Raw genomic sequence first — 23,343 nt, 5'->3', positions numbered from 1 at the left:
CCATATATACATATTTATATGTTGCACGATCTGGTATATTTATTTGTTTGATATTATTCATATGTTTACATACTATATTTTTTTGTTAATTAAACGTAGATGGAGTCAACGAATGTTGAGAATTTATCAAGTGACGAATCTCACGGAAGAGATAAGAGGAAGTCCCCGCCTGTTGTTGAAATTGAAACTATAAAAAAGAAAAGTAAAACCACAAGTTCTAATAAAACGACAAGTTCCAACAACACGGGAGCTTCAAAAAAGACGGGAGCTTCTAGAAAGACAGGAGCTTCTAAAAAGACTGGAGCTTCAAAAAAGCCTAGTGTTTGGGTTGATTTTGAGAAGTTTGAGGACGAGGACGAGAAACAAAAAGCAAGATGCAAGCATTGCTCAACTGAATTGGCAGCACACCCAAGGTTAAACGGCACATCAGCGTTGCGCCGACATGTCCTTAGATGCGAACAACACCCCGATTACAAGAAAAATCAAAGCAACATATTTCTCAAAAAGAACGATGATCTTGAGGGTGGTACTTGTGAGGTCAAATCTTGGAAATTCGATGCTGAAGCTTCTGACAGAGCTCTAACCGAGATGATCATACTAGATGAACTTCAATTTTCATTTGTGGAGCGTGTGGGGTTTAGAAGGCTTATTCAAACATTTAACCCGAATTATAAGGTACCTAGCAGGACCACCATAGGGAGGAATGCCGGGGACAGATATTTAGAGGAAAAGGCGAAGTTGAAGTCTTTTTTTGCAAAAAGTAACAAGAGTGTGTGTCTAACCACTGATAAATGGACATCGATACAAAAATATCAGCTATATGAGTCTACAGCTCACTTTATCGATGACAACTGGCTGCTGCATAAGAGGATTATAAACTTTAAGGATATCACAAGCCACAAAGGAGAAGATATCGGTCGGGCTCTAATTCAGTGTCTAAAAGAATGGGGAATTGAACACTTCTTAACCATTACAGCGGATAATGCTTCGGCAAACAATATTGCAATAGACTTTGTGAAGGGTAGATTAGACAATTTATTAGGCGACGGGTGACATGTACAAGTTAGATGTATGGCACACATCATCAACTTGATTGTGAAAGACGGGTTACGTGACGCAGCGCTCCCGATTGAGTGGATAAGAAACACAATTCGATATATCCGACATTCCCCGCAAAGATTAGACGCGTTTAAAAAGTGTGTTAAAGCGGAAAGGATTGAAAGTAAGGCATTGTTATGTTTGGACATGCCTACTAGATGGAACTCTACATATGAGATGCTTGACAGGGCAGAAAAGTTTGAGAAGGCGTTTCAAGCGTTTGATTTGGCACACCCAAATTTTAGGAATCATTTTGTTGATGGCGTTCCTAAAACCAAAGATTGGAGTTATGTAAGAAAGATAAGAGATTTATTAGAATTGTTTAAGCTCAAAACCACTAACGCTTCTGCTACTAAACATGTGACTGTTAACATGTTTTATAGTGAAATGATGGATATTTACAGGCATACAAGAAAATGAAAGATACAGACCTTGAGAGTAAACTTATGGCGGAAAGGATGCAAGATAAGTTTGACAAATATTGGGGAACTAGTAACCGAGGTTTTAACTACATCCTCTACTTTGCCGCTATATTAGATCCTCGGTTGAAATTGCGGGTTATATCATTTGGCTTTAAGGAAGTATTTACGGCTGAAAATAGGAAGGATGAGACGGCTGATCAACTTAAAAAAAGGATCGAGACATCAGTGAAATTAGTAACAGAAGAACTGGAGATATTGTTTAAGCACTATGAGTTAAATTGTGAAAGGCCAAGTTCGAGTTAGGTTTCACAAAGGGCAAGTAACGTTTCAGGTTCATCACATGGATCGAGTAGTTTTTTTGCTTAGTTTAAATCGGCTGGCGGTTCTACCTCGTATGAAACTAAAACAGAACTGCATAAGTACCTTGATGACATAGAGGAGCCAGATTATGAAGGATTTGATATTCTAGAATGGTGGAAAGCTTCCTCTTCAAAATATCCTATTGTAGCGAAAATGGCGAAAGGTAAGTTTACGAGGTTACTAATATTTATTTTTTGCCAATTAAATTAATGTATCATCCATTATAACTTTTGTAGATATACTAGCTATCCCGGTTTCTAGTGTTGCTTTGGAGTCTGCTTTTAGTACGGGCGGAAGAGTTGTGGAACCATATAGAAGTTCTTTGGCCCCTTCGCTTGTCGAGGCATTAATATTGCACAGAGGATTGGATTGGTGTGTCAAGTAAGAAGATAAATGATATGGAAATCCCAACAGACTTTGACGCTATCGGAAAAGGTAACGTTACATACATTATGCACGCCCTTTTGTATTCCATTACTTCGTTTATGTTGTTTTATTTATTGATTATTATATGTATATTTTTTTTGTAGAAATTTGTGAGAAATCGGAACCAGGTCACACGAATCCCGAGGTCGAATAATCGGTGGAAGGGGATGAATATTGAAAACATAAAGGCCATTTTTATTATTTTGGTTTGATTGTTTGTTTATTTGGATTTCAATGGATAGTACTATTGTTCTTTTATTACTTACGGTTTTGGTGAATTTGACTATAAAACATTAGAGTTGGTTAAATTTGCATTCGAATATGACTACATTTAATTAAATTTGCAGCCATCAGGTTATGAATTACCAGGGGTAATTTGGGGATTGAAGTCCTATTATTTCAGTTTGATGCTCCAATGGTTTCTAGTAATTTACTATTTTGATAGTTGTAGCCAAAGTTGCAGGTCAGCAATTGGCAAACTTGCAACACATCAATTGAAAAACATGTCACAGGGGTAAAGTGCAGCACTATGAGATGACTTCATGGCTTAGATACATTTGAACTTAAATAAATTAATCTCACGAATCAATTCACTTTTATTGTCAAAATGTTATCTTTGTTTAAGAAAACAATATTTGTTTATCACCATCGAACTTTGATCATTTTTTACTTTTCAAGTGTGTAGGTAAATACTTTTTTAGCACCAGATTAATTTGTGTGTGAACTTCCAGTCCAACTTATAAGCTGCATTTTAATTTCCACTTTCGATATATTATCTATCTTACCACTCGGTTAAAAATTCAAATATTAAAAAAAAACGAAAATATATATAGTTAATGATAATTTTGGAAAACCCAAAAAAAAAAAACAAAAATCACACATTAATTTTAATATATTTTTAAAACAAGTAACTAAATATTGTTAATATATGGGTGGTAACATAACTAACCCTAAAAAAAATCGGACTCTCCTCCTGCATAAATTGCTATTTGCATAATTCATTCTAGTATTCTACAACCACATATTTGCAGAGAATTAAGGATTTGGAGAGATAATAAAGGTATGTTATAGTAAATTCTAAACTGTTGTTTGTTTTAAGTAAATCTCTTGTTTGTTTTTCTTGTTGATGTTACGTAGATGGATCCAATGAATGCTAGAAAAAGATCAAGTTATAATGTTTGGACCGACTTTGAGAAGTTATTTGATGAGGACGGAACGCCTAAAGCAAGATGCAAGCATTGTTCTTCAGTTTTCAGGGCAGATGCGAAGAAGAACGGAATAGCTATGTTGATAAGACATCATAAAATATGTCCACTGCGCCTGGGTAATCCAGAGATCAATTAATCGACGGCTGCGGATGTCTTAAATAACACCTTTGATTGCTTACTTTTTATTGCATTAGTTGGATTGTTTTCTTGTTTCTTTAAGTTCAGTTTTAATGATTTTTAAAGTTTCATTGGTGAATTAGTTTCATTAGTTCATTGATATCCATTAGAAGTTCATTAAGACATTTCATCAAAAAAGTTGGCGGGTGTACTAAATCGAACAATAAATCAAGCCTATGATGATCAATTAAGCACCAAAATTGTGAAATCACATTGTACTAATCAAGTTTTAAGGAACAATCATGCACCAAATTAACCACACTTCAAATTTTGCAAAAAATAATGGTCAAGCATGAAGATAAAATAAAAAAAAATTACCTGATAACAGATGTTTGTATGCATAATCATCTGGAGCTTGTAATTGACATGTATCCAGATCTTATTTGCTTCAGTAACACCATAATCAACAGCGCGTAGTGAAGCCAAGAAACGGGTCGGTCTTGATTGCAAAGAACCGAGAGACCGTAGATGGTAAGAACCGATACCCGATTATCCATGTCGGTCATACTTCGGTCTCTAAAATCCTTATATGTCGGTCTTCAGGTCGGTCTGGTCCTCTCACGGGTCGGGTCGGGTTTCTTGCTTTGCACAGCCCTACTAGGGAGTGTCCCAATGGCGGTGTCGGTGGTAGCCGTGGTGGTGGTGGTGGTCGTGAAGGTGGGTATTAGATCTTGTAGGTACGAAGAAGAAGATGAAGATGAAGTTAGGATTAATAACAGGGATATTTACATATTTCTCCTTCCTAAAGTTGTTAATTACACATATCCCCACATTAAAAAAAACAATTTCATATTTTCCCTTCTTAACACATACGTATTACATATTTGCCCAGATCATTAAAATTTGCTTATTTATTGACTATTTTGCCCTTATTTTATTTACCAAGATATCATTAGTTTATAAAATAAAGAAAGATAAAAATAAATGTGTGTTTTAATATTAAAATATTCTTAATGCTTAAATCCAAAGTCTTCATCATCTCCGGCATATCATCGCGTTACACCGTCACCGGAGTTCACCATTTCCGTCAATGTTCTACACGTTCTCCATCATCACCGTCAATGCCCAGATTTGATTTCTCAGTCTCTGTAGAGCTCGATGGGAAATCGTTTGGCCAGTTGGTTACGATGGCCGACAATTGATTGAAACGAAGATGAAAGGCGATGGCGGGTCGTCGCCGATGGTTCTTGTTAAAGTTAGGCTCAACAATTGGGCTGTACATGGGTTAATTACTGAGTTCTGTTTGAATTAGTTATTTGATTTTTTTGAGTTATCAGATTTATTAATAGTGGGTTCAAGTTTTCATATCCTCTACATAATAAAAGGTTTGCTTTTGAGTTCAAGTTCCAAAAGCAATCCATCGGCGTAGTCTCAGGTGTCGAACTGATTAACCACTTGTGATTTTGATGGTCTTATGGTGACAGATGGTGGTAGCAACGGTCCTTCTATGGTGAGAGAGGAGTTTAAATGTCAGGTTGTTGAAGAAGATGATGGGTTGATAACGGGCACCACTGTTTAGTTATTTATTTAATTTATTATTTTGTATTAATAAGGGTAATTGAGTAATTTGATATGTAAAGGGGAAATATGTAATTAATATTTTGAGGTTGGGGATATATGTAATTAATGGTTTTAATAAGGTGAAATATGTAAAAATCTCTTAATAATAATTTGAACGTACCAGACGATAAACATAAAAAAACCGTCTGGAGAGACGGTTTTTTAAAAAGTTAATTAACTTAAAAATATGGTCGGACCAGATGAGATTTTTGTGTCAGTTGCTTTACACGTGTCACATTTTGACTGGTTAAAAAATATGGTCGTTTATTTTCTCAATACGTCTTCTCAGTACATATTTTATGGGTTGTTTTGGAAATCTTGATATAGTTAGGATTATTTTTTTTCTCTCTCCTCATTTGGATCATTTTGGGAATTTCCCCGTATTAAAAGTTAGTAACGAACAACTGAAAAGTGAAACTTAAACGATAAATGATAAGAATTATTTCAAGTTTTTAGTTTCTGTACTAAGTTATAAAGGTAGTATACTAGTATTGTTTTTAATATTTATAAATTTTCTCACTCATGTATATAAGGTAAATATAAAATAAAAACTAGTTACAAATACTTGGTAAATAATAATTATAAAAAAAGAAATATAAATAAAAATGTAAATAGTATACTTGTGAAGAGTTATAAGAAAAAACATTTCGTGCATGATATGATACTAGACAGGTGCCCGCGCGATGCAGTGGGTGTTTGAACATGTTAATCACGTAACAAATATAAGTGTTTATAGTTCGGTTAAAACTTTGAAAGTGTTTAAACCGGTCATTGGTTTGATTTTTTTTTTCTTTTTTTAATTTCGGTTTGTTGGTCGGTTTCAAAATTTTCAAGACGAAATGAACGGTTGGTTTGCGATTTATACCGGAAACCGGTCATATGAAACCAAACCAGACTGTAAATGTTGAATGCATTTTAATGTTTTTTATTATTAATTATTAGATATGTTTTGTAATATATATTAGATATAGTTAATTTAATTAAACATAATCCTTTTATTACAAATAACTTGGCTATACAACTTCAAATTAACCTAATTGCAGTATGATTCATTTTGTGATATTTGTTGTTATTATTTCACGTCCTAGATATTCCATTAGTATTTACCATTTATGTGGCTAAAATTATCATTTTATATTTATGATCATCTCAAGTATCATATTATGTTGGTGTTTAGTTAAAATTGATGGTACATTTAAATTATTAATTATTTTAAACTAAATTTATTATTAAATTTTAAACTGTGAAACCAAATTGGAACCAGGCCGTTAGTAACGATTCCGTTTCAACTTTCAATGGTTGAGTTTGGTTTTGGACGACAAAATAATCAGTATTGACTATTGGACTCACAAGTTTAACTTAAAAACCATCAAAACCGACACTGAACACCATTACGTAACATATTAATTTATTTAAAATGAAAAAAAATTATAACAATATCATATCCAAATTAAAGAGAATAAAATGCTCGTTTTTATGGTGTAATTTTTTTATAAAAATATTAACGTTTGAAAAGGCTATAGTCGTTTAAAAATCATGGGTGAGAAGTTAGTTTACAACTTAAATTAAAAACATAATATGATTAAAAATGAGGGACCAAACTTGTAAGTTGAATGGATTGTGTTTAAAAGACAAGTTTACCTTTGCTAACACATGTAACTCATGTTTTAAGTGTTGTAAATTACTTAAAAACGGGTGTCTTAATTTGCCCTTGTTTGACGTATTATATATAGTATAGATTTGTGAGACAATTAGGGGGGAGGGGGTGGTGGTATTTTCCTCACACACCACACCCAATGATGGTATACCACATCACCAACCCTAAATCCATCACATTTGATGGAATTTGGTAGGGGTGGTGATGTGGTGTGGTGTGGTGTGGTGTGATAAGAATTGCAAACTCACACCCACCCAAACCCATAGCCTGTTGCAAACCCAAACCCAAACCCACACCCACTTTGCCGTCAAATAATAACAACCTACTTTGCCGACGACCAACTCTCCGGAGATCATCAACAACTTGCACCGGAGATTAATTCGCCGGTTTCAACCTGCAATTTGCCGGAACTTCAAAACTCCGGCAAACCACCGATGCAGATCTGATTCAGTTTCAACAACCTAAAGCAACGACCACATTTATAACAGATCTGATTCAGTTTCAACGATCCTCCTCGGGGCTCACCGCGTGATGGCCATCATGCAAAAACCCCCATCATGCGTGATGGGGGCACTGGCGGCGGTGAGCCATCACGCAGTGCCCCGCCCCCTCTTAGGAGTTAGGTGGATCAAAGACTTATTAGGGTTGAGTGTGTCGTCCCTAACAACACTAATATCATGCACCGTCTCTCCCAACGAACTTTTGGTGTATAAATAAAGGAAGAGATTTATTTATATAGATATGGATGTTTATGTTGTTAAGAATTCGTTTGATCATTAAGTGAGGGATTAGATTAGTCAAATAAAACAAAGATCAAGTCCGGTAACAACATCGTCGTTGTTGCATGGTAACAGGTGGCCATGAACTTGCAAATAGAGATCACAAAGCCTCCTTAAACACATGTGTGCCTTTGTTGTGGGTAACAACGATTCATTTTCCTAAAACCATTCCACATGTCGAGCTACGATTGGATCAAGACATCTATATATAAAGATGCAAGCTTATGTTTTCTGGACTCATTTGCATTTCTCAAAATTCTTTCCCTTTGGAGAGTTGTGTAGAGAGAGGCTGTAGTGTGGGAACCCACCCGATTTAAGGATTTGCGTGCTTTGAACGCTCCTTTTAAGTGTCGAAACACTAGTATGGTTTTTATTTTTCTTTCATTATGTTGTTTATGATAGAAACGATAACATTTGACACGATCTTTTGATGGGGTGTGCCTTGTCGTCACAAACTTCCCTAAACCCTTTTCTTTTAATAAATACTTTTCATAAATTTATTTTGGATATGATCAGATATTTTTTTTAAGTCCATGTGTAATGTGTAGTCCAATAATCCATATCAATATTTTAATTTTTCTTTTTTTTTGATATTTTAGAATGGTTATTTTATGGTTGACTAGTTGTATCTTTAAAAGTATTTAATAATTCACCGATTTGGATGTTTTATTATGATATATGTTGGGTTTATTCGAATATTTTAATGTAGTGAATCTGGAACACAAACGAAATAAATTGTTATTTTGGATGAATTCGATTAACTCGGTTTGAATCGATTTGTTCGGTTTTAAGCGAAACCAAACTGAATTGAATTCGGATCGATTACGGTTCGATTAGCCCCATCTGAATTCAGTTAGGTTTGATTTTCGATTAGGGGTAAAAAAATCTCATAACCGAACAAATCAAATAGAACAAGTTAAATAAATCGATAACCAAACAAATGAACACCCCAACATCTCTCCTTTTTTCGTTACCGAGTATGTGTGGCGATATTCACTACCATAAAGGTTTGCCACGTGTGCTTCCCTTTTTCCGGTATCAATACCCCGTTTTGTCGTCCGGAACAAACCTATAATTATTAGTTTATTTATTGGATTACAAATGTTAAAAAAAAAAGATTATTCCGAATTTTTAAATAACTTTTATACTTAAATTATCAATGTTACAGGACCAATCCAAGTAAGGGTGAAGGGGTGCTCCCAAAGTATTCAAACTCAAATGAACCAATCAATGAGTTACACCTTACTTTAATGAATTACGGCAATGTTCTCAAACTCCAATATTTCATTTTTTCCACATTAAGAACATTTCCAACCAATTTTCTAAATATATTAAATCCATATAATTTAGAGCAATCTCGAGAAAACCACCAAAATCTTCTCTACAATCAATTCTTCATTACATGAATGAGTTATATGACAAATAAAGTAAAAACATAAATATAGGGTCTCATTTTTAATCCATACCATATAATATATTAATTATCTCTCAATCACCATATACTATATAACAAGATAAAAGAGAAAAATATAGTAAAAAAAGAATTTATTGATATGAATTGGGAATAAATGTGAAAGATTTTTGAAAAATGATAGATAAATTTACGAAGTAATATTTTTTAGCTAAGTTATACAGAAAAATATATGAAATGGGTTGGGAATGCTGTAAGCAATATCATTCCAGCTTTCACATTTTGGTACTTATACCCGATTTGAAAGGCATAGTGTCTTGAAGTACCTGATTCACTCGAAATAGCACGACCCCTTCACCTTAAGCATTCAAAATATCGAATCAAGATATACAGATGAAATTTCCGTCAAATAACTGTGTCAGGTCTTAAGGGCGTGGCGGGTGAACGAACACACAGTGTCAAAAAAATTGATTGATTAAAGTTTCCCCCATAATTTTAGATATATAAAAAAAATGTAATTATCACTTACAAAATCCAATCACAAGATGCTGACTCCAGAACTGGCGAAACTCTCTCCATGTCACATGCGAAATTGTGGGTTCAACATTACCACCTATGTTTTTTCGTTTTCTTAGTTCTCATCTTTTGTTTCATTTGTGATACACATATCCACATCTCTCAATGAAAAGGTTTCCCCTTCTATTCTGTATTTATGTTTGCGTTTTGAAATGTCCAAACAACAAACTAGTAACAGGTTTAGAAGAAAAACTTAGAGGTATCTCTAATTTATTTTTGAATATAGGAGTATCCTAATATTTGCTCAGGTGTATCCGAATACATAGAGCGGAGAAGAAAAAAAAGTTTACACCAGTTTTACACTTCGCCGTGAAAGTTAAAGAGTATCTCGCACTCCTAGATAATATTAGTCCACACCTTTTTAAAAGAATAATTTGCGTGGTTCAAAACTTTACACGTGACAATATCGAGCATCTATAATCTTAATCAACCAATGAGATTATTAAATACCTTAATTCTAAAAATATATTATCTTCTCTTTAACAAAATGAAATTCACGCCGTTGATTTTAAATCAATGAATATATGTATTTCTAATTTTAGATATCCTTATTATTTTATAGTAAGTTGGTGAAGTGGTCATGTCATGCTAACATATTTAAATTACTAATTATATTATATAATATTTTTAAATGCCGTAGACTTTTAAGGTGATAAATGTGTATTTATTTGAAGTCCAAAAGACGAAATATGCAAAATTCCATTCCTATCATCTTCATTTTTATATATACACTATGGAGTACCTTTTATCCCCTGTATTATGGGGTGGTTTTATATTATTTGTTTTCAATATTTATTTATTTATTAAACATTTATCTTTTTATTGTATGAAAGTTAATAATATACTTATGGTTTAATGATAAAATGTTTCACAAATAAATGAGATGTTATAACCCGGTTTAAAATCTATATGAGTTTGATGAGACCTAAGACCCGTTTATTTTTTTTAAATAAAACATATATTAATTTTTAATATCCCTACTTTATAGGATTTTTATATCAAATATTTGATGAGATTGGTTTTTAATTTAATGAGGTGTTATAACTCGTTTATGAAATATCTGGCCCGTGAATTCGGGTCAAATGCATGAGAAGCCTCCATTTAAAAATCAAGCAAATCTGGTGACTCCAAAAGAGAAGGAACGACCACATCGCGACACATAGGATTTTTATGATTTCGTTTATATATATTATAGATATATATATATATATATAGTCTTTTAAACGGATAAATTACGGTAATTATATTTACATTCAGTAGGGCTCAAACTCTTGACCTTAAGAAACAACATCATGATTAGAAGAGTATAAAGGGTCGTTTAGCACACACCCAGTTTTATGTACGGAATTATAAAACTCATATACGATCAAACATCATAATCAACTTTCTTTATTACTCGTAGTATTTAAGCAGTACTATGCACAGATACTTGTACACTTGTTATGAATGTTTACTTAAATTTGATCACATGACAAACATCTCTATTAATATATTATAAGGCCAGTTGTTCTATAATGCTCACATGGGGTGCCAAACAAGTTCCAACTCAGCCTTCAGTTAAAGGATTTTTTTTTTTTAATACGTTGATATAAGAAGTGGATAGTGGTGACGAGTCACTTTTGCATGCCATACGCTTATCAATATCACTAATATCTATATATGTATATATAAATTTATTTTTATTTAACAAGATAATGTTGATTTTATACTTTTAAATTGATTATAAACTTATTGTTACTTTAGTTAAATCAATATAGTTGGAAATGAGCAAAAAATGTTGGTTCAACGGGTCGTGCACAGTAACTTATCGACGCCAAAGAACCATAACTTGGTTTTCAGTAGAATCAGGTTTGTCATTTAAAAGTGGGGTGGCGGCGCAGCTTGTTGCCCGCTTATCTACCTCTCTGTTATAATTGAATTATTTTTAATCAAATATTTGATTTTTAGTTTAAAAAAAAACATCTAAATCTATTTAAAGAGGAAAACCTTAATAGTTAATACTCTCATACGACAAGCTCTTTGGTTGTTAATGTATGTATACCCTTTGTACTAACAATATTATATATATATTAAAAAGTATCATTGTCAGTCTCTACTTTTTACTATTCATGAATTTCTCAATTCTCAGCCACAAACTTATGTAAAAATGTATGACTATAATTCACACACGTATGTAACAAACTAACAATGCATATCCACTCTTCTCTCAATTCATCTTAGAGCATACACATCTCATCCCTTAAATTTATATAAGGAGATTATGTAAATTATATGGTGAGGGTTTGAGTGGTTGTGAGTGTAAATTATAGGGTGGAGAGAAAAATGTAGTGATTTTTTGTAAATTTGGGGAACATTGTTTGCCCCTATTTATTATTTAATATTTGTTGGATTGGTTGTGAGTAGAGGAGAAAGACAACTGTAATGATAAAGGTATAAAAATATTATTTAATTAAATATGAGAGAGAAATGTATTTTTTAGTATAATTAAAGAGATAAGGATGGAAAATGGGATGAGAATGCTCGTCTTTTTGTTTCTCTGCATCTCTCTCTCTCTCTCTCTCTCTCTCTCTCTCTCTCCTCTTCTCTTCCTTGTTATGTTAAACATGAACATTGTTTGGATTATATCAAGTTAGCAATATCTACATGAAATTATGATCTTAGTGACACATATAGATATTAGTTAAACAAGGTGACAAAGTGAACTACACTTTCCATATCATAATTATAAAATGACAATTGCAAAATTTATACTTAATATTTTTTTCATTCACATCCTGTAAAGTATAGCTCCAAAAATAGGAAACACATACCATTGCAAGAAAACAAATAGGGGGACAAATAATCCAAAGAAATACAAAACACCACATGTTAATGCACAAACTTGAGTGTTTACAATATCCATCAAGTGTTTCATTTGCAACATACACAAACTCAAAAAAACTTTTATCACCATTTGTGTAAGCATTGCATCTAAATTTACTTACTAAATTCTTGGATAATTAAGGTTCTTGGCTGTTTACACGGCTTCGGAGTTCAAGCATTTCTTGATGATTCGGGTCAAAAGAGAGAGCAGCCCGACAGTCCCGCATGGCACCCGCTACATCCCCAATATGTTCATGAAACGCTGCTCGTAGATGCAATAAGTGCAGGTCCGCTTTGAACGCTATCGCCCTTGAAAGCTCCGCGATCGCTTCTTTCTCTTTGTGGTTGTCCATCAAGACTGGATTTTGACCACAACCCAAATGAGATGTAGGGCCCACACGTATATAAAAAAAATCTTTAAACATTATAACTATATACAAACTGAGCTACAAACCTGCTGCACGGTATCTGTAAGGGTAAACCCGAAGAGGATCTAAACGAGTAACCATTTCAAGATCTATTTTTGTCTGTTCACGTTCACAATACTCTGATCTTTTCTCATAAGCAGATGCATTGTTGCGCGCCTTTTCAATCAATTTTGTCATTTCTTCATATGCGGCTGGTTTGTCGTTTTTTAAATAATGGACACGCGCAAGCCCCTGGTGGGCCCGCGTGTGTCGAATCTTAAGGGCGTCAATGTAGCAATCGGCTGCAAGGTCTAGTTTACCAGAGTCTACATACACACTTCCAAGATTGTTCAATGCCTGCCACAAATTTTAAGTGTCAAATAACAATTTAACTTTAGATGTTTTTATGTGTATTCGCCCTGCTTGCGATGCGCGCATATAATGTATATATGTGTGAACCCTCGGGTGGGCAAAAGTAAAATTGCACTAATTTTAACGTTATTTTACTAATCTCGTGAAAATAACGTTAAAAGTGGCAGAAGGTTAATCAGGCATCATGTGGTGGCGTTGATAGCCGAAAGACAATGGTACATGCACCAATCAGCCGGTGTCCCGATGATTATGTGCTATGTGCCTTATGTTCAAGGCTTGATGCAAAACTACTATCGAGCCGGGGGTCTCATCGGAAGCAGCCTCTCTATCCCTATGGGGTAGGGGTAAGACTGTCTACATCTTACCCTCCTCAGACCCTACCATAGCTTGGCTATTGGTGGGATATACTGAGTACGATGATGATGATGATGATGATGATGATGTTTTTATGTGTATATAAGAATATATAAATATATAAAAGAGGGAACAAGAGCAAAAAGACACAAGCAAAATAACGAAATAGTTTTTGAATATTATAAAAAATTGAAATAAATAAAGATTGATTACAAAACGGATATTGATTGACTGACTGATAAGGGTATGCCAAATAAAGAGGTTGATGTATATTTAAATATATATAATATAGCAAAGAGGGGCAAATTAAGACACTACTTTTTAAGGGATTTACAAATAATATTGCATATGATACAACCTACAACCTTATAGGGGGACAAAATAGTCATTCTCACGTTAAAACAAAACTCAACCGTTTATTTTATATATATATACAATATTCACCCCTTAATTATAATTAAATTTAAAGAATAATTACAACAATAACCCTTAATCTTTTACTTAAATCTTATTTTAATTTTCACTTTTAACCCAAATGCCCCCATGATTTTTAAACGTTAATAACTTTTTCATACGCTAATATTTTTTTAAAAATATTATACCATAAAAACGAGCATATTTTTATCTTTAATTTGAGTATAATATTGTCATAGTTTTTTTCAATTAAAAAAAATACATTTTATGTATGTGTGTTTCGTCCTGGTTTTGATAATTTTGAATGAAATCGTGAGCCAAACCTTTTGTAGCAGTTTTTTTGTCGTCAAAAACCAAGACAAAACCTTTGAAAGTTGAAAACAACTGGCCAAAAGTTAAAGAAAAAAATCAACCGTCAAATCAAAAGATGAACGGTTTTACGGTTTCAAACCGAACAATAAACACCCATAAACTTATTACGTAGTCTGCGTTTCCCGCTGCATGGCGCGGGCACCCGTCTAGTATATTTAAATACATGTCCCGAGTTCATTTCTAGGAATGAATGAAAAATATATTTAAATACATATTTGGTGCCTTTCAAAACGTTTGACCGAGTTGACCCGTTTCCTTTTCACTTAAATCTTTTAGTTGAACTAGGTTAAAATAACCACCTCCACTTTCAAGATCCAACTCATCCAGCGAGTAGGTTTTCAAGCTCCCGCTCGGCTCGTTATTATTTATTGATAATTTTATTATTATATTTATATACATTTATAATGACTTAAAGATATATACACTTATGCTTACAATTTTAATATATAACATTATATACTTTTATATAATTCATATTATAATTTTATGTATGCTATTTATTATGTAAACATATATTTATTAAATTAAATAAAAGTTGTATAAATAAGCCTCTCTAGAAGAGTCAAGCTCGACATGTGAAGCCTGGGCTCGAGCTCGTTTACTAAATGAGTTCCAATGTAAGCTTGAGCACAGGCTTGGCTCGTTTACACTGCTATTAAGGGATAAAGATTGTTCATAACCTGGCCTTTACGAAGGCGGTCAGAAGGGCATTTAAGGGCATCTTGAAGAAGAGCTACAACGGTTGAAGAGCAGGCAGGATCTTGACTAGAATCTGCTAAAGCATAAGCTTTTAGGAAAAAAGCCTCAAAAGATCTATTCAAACTAATAGATTCTTTGGCCTTTTTTAACCCTTCATCACAATGGCCCGTATCATATAATATCCAACCCTCGTAAACTAAACGTTCATGTTCGCTTGATGCATGTTGGCGGGCTAACTGTAAACTTCGCATTGCTGCTTCCGGGCAATTTAACCTGAAATAAGTACTGGTTAGTAATCAATATAATATTAATATATGTTAAATAATAAGTATATAAATAATAGACTCGTTTAGGCTCGCGAGTCAGCTCGAGCTCGACAACCGAAACTCGGTCTCAGGCTCGCATGATATGTATAAAGTGCATTCAGTTAGTAAATATCAAAAACAAAAAGATTAACAATATAGTACCTGAGGAGAAGCAAAGACTGTCTAAAATACAAAACTCCTTTAGCTGTTTCCGACTCGAGCATTTGATATATTACAGAAAGTGACCCGATATCATCAACAGCCGACCACCGATCATACAACTGTAACCAATAATCTGCAGTCGTCCAATTTGGCACATGCTCACGAACCAAAGTTTGAAATTGTGTTGCGGGCACCCGCCCCTCAAACATCCGATAATCGGGAGAAATCGTAAGAATAGCTTGAACATCACAAATAGCTGATTGATAATCTTCAAGAACCAAATAAAAACAAAACCTCAACTCCAAACATTCAACCGCAAGTTTAAAACCAAGAATCTTGTTGATCTCCGCCAGAGAATCTTGGGCGTTTTGCTTTTTCATTAACGAAGCCGCACGGTACATATACGGGTACGTTAAAGTTGGATCCAAGTTTGTTGCTTTTTCAAGATCTTCCCATCTTTTTTCATCATTTTCACAATATAAAGATCTTTCTTGATACATCCACCCTAAAGGAGTGTGATTTGAAATAACCGAGCTAAGTTTCTTGAAAGATTCAAGCTTTTTGCCCTTGATTTGACCGATTCTGGTCAAACCTATAACCGAATAAACGTGCCCTTCTTTCAATGCAACCTCAAAGACTTGTTCGGCTTCTTCATATTCTTTCTTGACTAATTTCACACATCCTAACATATGATATGCCACCATCTTTTGTCGACTATTTTCTGCACAATCCACTAACTGTTCCAATAAAAGAGCCGACTTATCGGACCCTGGATCAAGATCCATAGCAACATGGCTTAATAAAAAATAGAGTGAAAACGAAGCGGACCCCACCATTATCGATCTATGCAAAGTGTTAACACCAGTCAACAAGTCAACAACACGCTCATCGTTAAGAGAATCAGGGAGTTCTTGAAGGAAAACCTGCAAACATGAGGCGGCAAGAACTGGGCAATTCTCTTCTAGAGCATATTCCATAAGCTCAATCGCATCGTTTCTTGATGACACGAGTTTAGCAAGTTTCCGATCGCAAGAATCTTTCAGATTCTCACAACAAAATTTACCAGAAAACACCATAATTTCTAGTAAAAGATCGGTTGGTAAATCTGGCAAAACACCGGTTGAGCTAAATTCACTTATTACCTTCATGCCCTTCGGTGAAATATCATTTTTTGACAAATCGATGTCTTCGGAAACCGATTCAAGAAAACACCCGTTAAGCATAGAACGAAAAGGGGGCGAAAGGTTCGCCATTTTTTGTCTATCACATGTTATTTTTTCATCCCCGACTTTAAACGAGACCGTTCCCGATACATTATTCTTTTGATCAACCACTGGACCGTCGGTTAAACTAGGGTTTACTACAGACGGGAGCTCAGAGCCGATATCCATCAATCCAAACTCTTTTGAGCATTTACCACACGAAGAGAGTAAATCAGATATAAGTTCTTCGCCTTGTTTTTCATATTTTAACCACGCCCCAAAAACAAGCCGTTCGTGAACCGTACTTGCTTTGAGCCAAGCTAATCTAAGGCTTCTTCTCATTAACTTAATGTCACCGAGGCCTTTAAAGACTTGAAATTGTAATAAATAGAGGTTTGTGCGCTCGTGTGAAGGACATGTTTCGAGTTCTTTGTGGATTTGGGCTAAAACTTCTACATAATCAACAGGTTTAAAGAATGGAAGAATCGGTGGATCGGGCACTTTGATTAGAGATTCTCTACAAACAACACAAGTAAACACAATCAAAGGAATAAACTTATTTACCTATAAACAAGAGGTGTTTGGATTTGTGTTTCAAAAGTCTGTTATGTAATATTGAAAAATCAAAATAGTAAAATGTGATGCAAAATGCAATATTTGGGTGTGTTTTTGCTAACTGAAGTTGTAATAATTATCTTTCAAACCGCACATCCAAACACCACATGAAGAAAATGTTTGTAGTGTTTCTATTGCTTTGACTTGAAATAATAACTTTGATGGAGTTGAGTGCTTGGTAAATTCAAAGAACTAAATAATATATAAAATTACATAAGAATAAATTAACTAAAGTCGCTCTATCCTATAACAAAATGCAAGTATTCAACCACTAAACAAATAAATAATCAAATGCAAATGTAGTTTATCGAAACACTCATACGGGTTGTCTTGAATAATCACTTTTCAAAACACGCATCCAAACGCCCCCCCTAAAGAAAAGAAAACGAAAAGCTTACAATGATGAAGGAGAGTGAGGCGAGACTTTCGAAAGCTTTCCTCTTTCAACTTGCAGCCAAGATTGTGGATTGAGAGCATTTAGATGTGTTTCTTTACAAGATTCAGATGGAAAGAATGTCCTCATTGGGCATAACAGATGAACAACAATATCCCAGTTCCCCACAATACCAAAATTAGGGCTTTTTGAACCAAAGGTTGCAACTTGAACAAATTAATAACATTCAAAACCTCAAAAACCCCCCAATCTGAAATGGGTTTTTCTTATCTTGACAAAATTAGGGCTTTTAGGCCAAATTTAGCAACTTTAACTAATTAACAACATTCAAACCCTCAAAAAAACCCCAATTTGACATGGGTTTTTCTTATCTTGATGATAAAAGTTATCCCAGATCTCCAAAATACAAACTTGAATAAATTAACATGGATCAAGAACAATAAAACCCTCAAAAACCTTTAATTTCAAATGGGTTTTTTATAATTTGATGATGATCTGAACCTTATCTTTTAAGGGTTCCAAAACCCTTGAATAATCACACAAGATCTCTGCCAAAAAAACCAACCAAAACCACATTAAACCCACCAAATCTTGAACCAAAAAAACAAGAAAAAGATTAACAAATTACTAACCTTGATTTGAAAAAACAAAGATCCAAACCAAACCCACTAATCCCAGCAGCTAAATCTGAATAAAAATTCAATCTTTAACTTTCTTGATTTGTTTGGTAAAACTCAAAAAAAGAAAAATAAAGTGAAGCCTTTTTCTTTCTTTTTTGCAAACATAAAGATTGTAGCTTCATGCGATGCTGTTCGTTGTTAACATAAAAGAGAACAAGAATTTATTGGTGCCAGCACAGCGTACAAGTGTTGATGCAGGGTGTACAAGTGTTTAAGATTGCAAGATTGGGGTAGTTGATGACAAATTGACTTTACTTCTTTTTATTATTTCAAAGGTGGCAAGAATAATATGTACAGTTGAAACTTGAAAGTGAGTAGTAGTAACTCAGGAGTGATTGGTGGGGTTGGGTGCAATAGTTGTTGTAGGGTTTTTGTGTCCAAATTCAAAAAATTAATACAATGTGTTCTTTAGTGGTTTAAACTTATAATCATCATCCTAAACATTTATTTAAACCTATATAATATTAGTTTGGTGAAAAAAAAAACAAAATAAGAACTTGATTGATGGATAAGTTTAAATATTTAGATTTGAGGATTAAACAACAACATTTATTGGCTTAGGTTATAACATGAGTTTTAAATGGTGTATTTAGAAAAAGTATTTACTAATTTGATATAGTTTAAAAACTATTTACTAAATTAGGTACTTTCTTAAAACTTGTTTTTTTCTTTTGTATTTCAATTGGATAAATCAAATTCTTAAATTAATATCTCTTTAAACAAATAATTTTAGCCACTTAAATATTATTTTAACACCGATTCCTCCTTTTGTAGTTCACAATCTTTTTTTTGATCTTGAAAATTCTATTAGCAGTTTTTTATTTAAAGTTACAGTTTAAGTACGTAAAATAAATAAATAAATAAAAGTTCTTTCAAAACAAAAATTTCTTTCACACAACCGTTGTAATAAAGTTAATAATAGTAAATTAATTACTATTTATTTTACTACACAGCCATAGCTTTTCGACAGTATTGAATTTAGAAAAAAAATATATTTAAAAGTAAGTTATAACTTGCATCATTTATATTAATAAAAAAATCGAAATATATAGCTGTGTGTATTTTTCTTGATGTTCCAATATTGATTGTCATTGAAAATATTATATTTTTTGTATCACAAGTTATAATGAATGTCGCACTTGTACCAGCACTGTGACAAATCAAAGTGATACCATCCGAACAACATATAAACCCCAAGAAACTTATATTGTGAGTACTGGCATTTAGCTTATACGTACCAAAAAACTTATATTATGAGTAGAACTTCATTTTCAATGAAATTTATAAAGCAACATCAATAATTTTTTTACACACTTACGTTGTATTTAGTTTTTAAAGGTTAGAAAACTTATTTTAAGTTTAGAACCAATACTATTGAATGTTGTGACAGTGTGTTTGAAATAAATTAATAGATAATTTAATATTATTTTATTACAATACTATGTGTATGGCAAATATTACAGTGAACAATAAAAAGAAAACTATTAATTGTTTTGAAACAAGCCTAATAGCCAAATATGTGAAGAAGAGATGTAGGGAGAAAGATGGAGATTTTAATAATTATGTGTGTAATATAAGGAGGTACAATGAGATGTATATATAGGATAGGAAAATTCGGAGAAAAAGCTAATCTATGATAACCATAAAAATTAATATATTCATAACATTAATAGAATAATAGAATTATTCTTAATTATGGAAGAGGGAATTGGTGTTAAAATAATATTTTAATGGATAAAATTATATGTTCAAAAAGATGTTAATTTAAGAATTTGGTTTATCCAATTAAAATATGATAGAGAAAAACAAGTTTCAAGAAAATACCCAATTTGGTAAATAGTTTTAAAACTACACTAAATTGGTAAATATTTTTTCTAAGTACACTATTCTGGTAGAAACTCGTTATAACATCATAGAAAGAAATGTGTAGTATAGTATAGACGTGAAATCGTCCAAAAAAACTATGTCAAACATATGTTGTAGCCAAATTTAGGCTCTTATTATTCATTCGTTTGTTTTTTTTTTAATTTTAACTAGTATTTACATTAAAATTTCATTTCATGATAGAAACATAGATATTACATTTGTTGTAATATGTTTTTCGAACGGTATTAATATATATTATGTAGTTCACCAAATATAAAAAAAGTAATGCAATGTTCTTCAGTGGTTTAACTTATAATCCTAAATAATTATTTAAACCTATATAAAATTAGTTTGGTACGGAAAAAACAAAATTAGGACTTGATTGATAGATGAGTTTAAAATATTGAGATTAAGCAACTATGATTATTGGCAAAGTTATTACATCACAAAAAGAAGTGTGTCAATTAAGTAACAACGTGAAATTATCTTAAGAAAACTTGTCTAACATACATTTTGACCAATATCGTGATAAGATTGTTGTTTAATCCTAATATCGTGTCACAAATCATAATGAAAATTGCTTTTTAATGTTTTGCATTAACGTTTGTTTCGTACTAACGAAGTTGTTAGATAAGATTTATTTTTTGTTTAAACTCGTTCTAGAGTTTTTTATGTTTTGACCATACTTGTTAGATCAAAACATAAACTATATTTGTAAGATTGAAAACAGTTTCAAAACTGCTTATATATTGAAAACGATTTGCTAAAGTGATAACTAATATGTCATTGAATTCGAATGTAACCAGTGTTACGTACCCCCCCACCCCCACCCCCACCCCCCCCCCCCCCCAAACAAGGTTGTTATAAGCAAAAGACCCTCTACTCCTAGACATATGCTCTGTTAAATACTGCATTAGTATAATGGCTCAAACAAGTAAATCTATAAAAAGCAAATATGTTTGTAACAAAATAACATTAACAATGCATGGTCTTCAAGTCACATAAAGTCAAACAACAAAACATGGTCATGCCAATAAAATATTTAAAAGATAAAAACACCTAGATTACTCAATTGTTAAACGAACAATGACATATGGGTAGTACCATAGTCACATAAATCGCGGTACACTCCGGTACGGGTATGCGGTTCGGATACGCGGTTCGCTAGGCTAGACGAATTCGGTACGGAGGGGGTAGGTTCATTTTGGTACGAACCGGTACGGTGTATCATGTAGTTCGGTTCGATGCACCGAATATAAAACTAGCTATTATAATTTATATATATTATAAATTTAATTTAATACTTTTTTATGTATAAATATATAAGTTTAATTATCAAATGTAAACTAGTGGTAATAGAGGGGGTTAATTGTTTGAATACACAAACTAGTTTTACATTTTTAATAGGTTTTATGTAAAAGTTTATAAACTTTAGGGACTAAATGTAAAGAATGAGAGAGTATTGGGTTAATATCAATATAAAAATAGGTTTTAGGGACTAAATGTAAATGTAAAGAATGATAGAGTATTGGGTTAATATCAAAACTTTTTAAACCCTAAAATAGCATATCAGCCGTTGTTCTTCTCCCATCGTTCTCTTCCTCTTTCCGGCGTACCAGAAATTGGGATACTTGATTTATTGTTCAATTATCATCAGATTCAAAATCGCGGTTTAGGTTTTCAAGGATCGAAACGTACCGGAATTTGTGATTTGTTCAAGAGGACTCAGTTTAAAGATACCTCAGATGTCATGAAGGACAGTTGTGATTTGTTCCTTGAAAGTTGATGCGTCTTTATACTAATAGTTCATCCAATATCTGAGGATAACTTTTGATATGGAGAGTTACAACATGATGCGAAATCACTTACACTGGTTTTAGAAAATTACAGAAATAAAACCTCATTTACATATCTTGTTCTCTTTTTTTACATGTCTCATGAGTATGGTTTGAATCATTTATTATGAGTCGTCATCATATTGACTCTCATGACCGAAGAAGATAAACGACAATACGCTAGTTATTGAGTTGTTATAAACTATAATAGATTGCTTACATCAAATAGTAACACATTATAAGTTTATTTGATGTAGGAAGTAAAATGATAATTTGGATTTAGTTGGCTAATTTTCTTGCAATTTAAACGTTTAAAATGTTTCTTAAGGGTGTTGGGAGCGCTTCTCTCACCCCTAACCATCTTTCACGTTCTCTTTGCTCCACGTCATTTTATCCCTAACCGTATTTCAATTGCGGAAATGCCCATCTTTCCCCAATTTCATCCATTTTTCTTTTCTTTTTTTAATAAAAATGACCAATCAATGAGAAATAGTTGGAACTTCAAGAGAATCGGTTTCGCTAACCCGCCTAGGGTGTTTTTCCTTCAGTCCCGAGGCACCCGGGACGGTATTCCCGCAGGCACCAGGACACCCAGAGGCATTTGGGAATTGAACACCCTACTATGCAATTCATCTTATTGAAAAAAAAAAAAAAAAAAAACCTGCTCCCAACAAAACAATTATTGCTTATTTATGTGGAATGGATGGATAGCCACACACTTTTAAATGTCATTACAAAATTGAAAATTGTATCATTGAGGTGTTAGCTAGTTTACTAAACTACCCCTACAGAAAACCTCTATGTTACCTGGATAACTGATTTGTGGATATAAAAAAAAGAACATCAAATCAAACAAAATTTTCAATCTTTTTGGTTTTCATTACTTTATACCCTGAAGTGACAATCTTGTGTCAAAACCAGGTTATGACAAAACCGGGTCCGGTTGATACCATTTTTAGGAGGAAAGGATCAGGTTTGGCCAGTTCAATGAAGGGGGCTATGGATTGGGTAAAAACCAAACTGGTTCCGAGTTACAAACAGGTTCCGGTACCTGTACCAGTTTTTTGGTGCACCTCCATTCCAAACCTATGAAAACACGAGTCTTGAAGACCAAATACAAGTGTGGAAAA

The 23,343-nt window shown here is 33.1% G+C and overlaps 2 protein-coding genes across 2 annotated transcripts; one reads left to right on the top strand and one right to left on the bottom strand.

The window, feature by feature from the left end:
• The first annotated feature begins 1,071 nt into the window (after nucleotides 1–1,071).
• Nucleotides 1,072–5,210, top strand: LOC143584794 (zinc finger BED domain-containing protein RICESLEEPER 2-like). Its single transcript, XM_077066758.1, has 8 exons — nucleotides 1,072–1,389; nucleotides 1,503–1,812; nucleotides 1,930–2,043; nucleotides 2,117–2,261; nucleotides 2,654–2,660; nucleotides 3,444–3,630; nucleotides 4,235–4,348; nucleotides 5,116–5,210. Exons 1-8 carry the CDS (start codon nucleotides 1,072–1,074, stop codon nucleotides 5,208–5,210), a joined length of 1,290 nt encoding a protein of 429 aa, XP_076922873.1.
• Nucleotides 5,211–12,516: 7,306 nt separating this feature from the next.
• On the bottom strand, nucleotides 12,517–18,632 carry LOC143584790 (ETO1-like protein 1). Its single transcript, XM_077066755.1, has 6 exons — nucleotides 18,465–18,632; nucleotides 17,837–18,380; nucleotides 15,622–17,340; nucleotides 15,136–15,427; nucleotides 12,991–13,300; nucleotides 12,517–12,894 (listed from the first exon to the last, which is right to left on the bottom strand). The coding sequence occupies exons 2-6, from the start codon at nucleotides 17,959–17,961 to the stop codon at nucleotides 12,674–12,676; spliced, it is 2,667 nt and encodes an 888-aa protein (XP_076922870.1). The 5' UTR covers nucleotides 17,962–18,380; nucleotides 18,465–18,632; the 3' UTR covers nucleotides 12,517–12,673.
• Between the last annotated feature and the right edge of the window lie 4,711 nt (nucleotides 18,633–23,343).

This window comes from Bidens hawaiensis, unplaced genomic scaffold (assembly GCF_021521415.1).
Source record: "Bidens hawaiensis isolate Kalapana, Puna unplaced genomic scaffold, B.hawaiensis_p1.1 tig00033363_1, whole genome shotgun sequence".
Classification (NCBI taxonomy): Eukaryota; Viridiplantae; Streptophyta; class Magnoliopsida; order Asterales; family Asteraceae; genus Bidens; species Bidens hawaiensis.
This window is presented reverse-complemented; position numbering and strand designations above follow the sequence as displayed.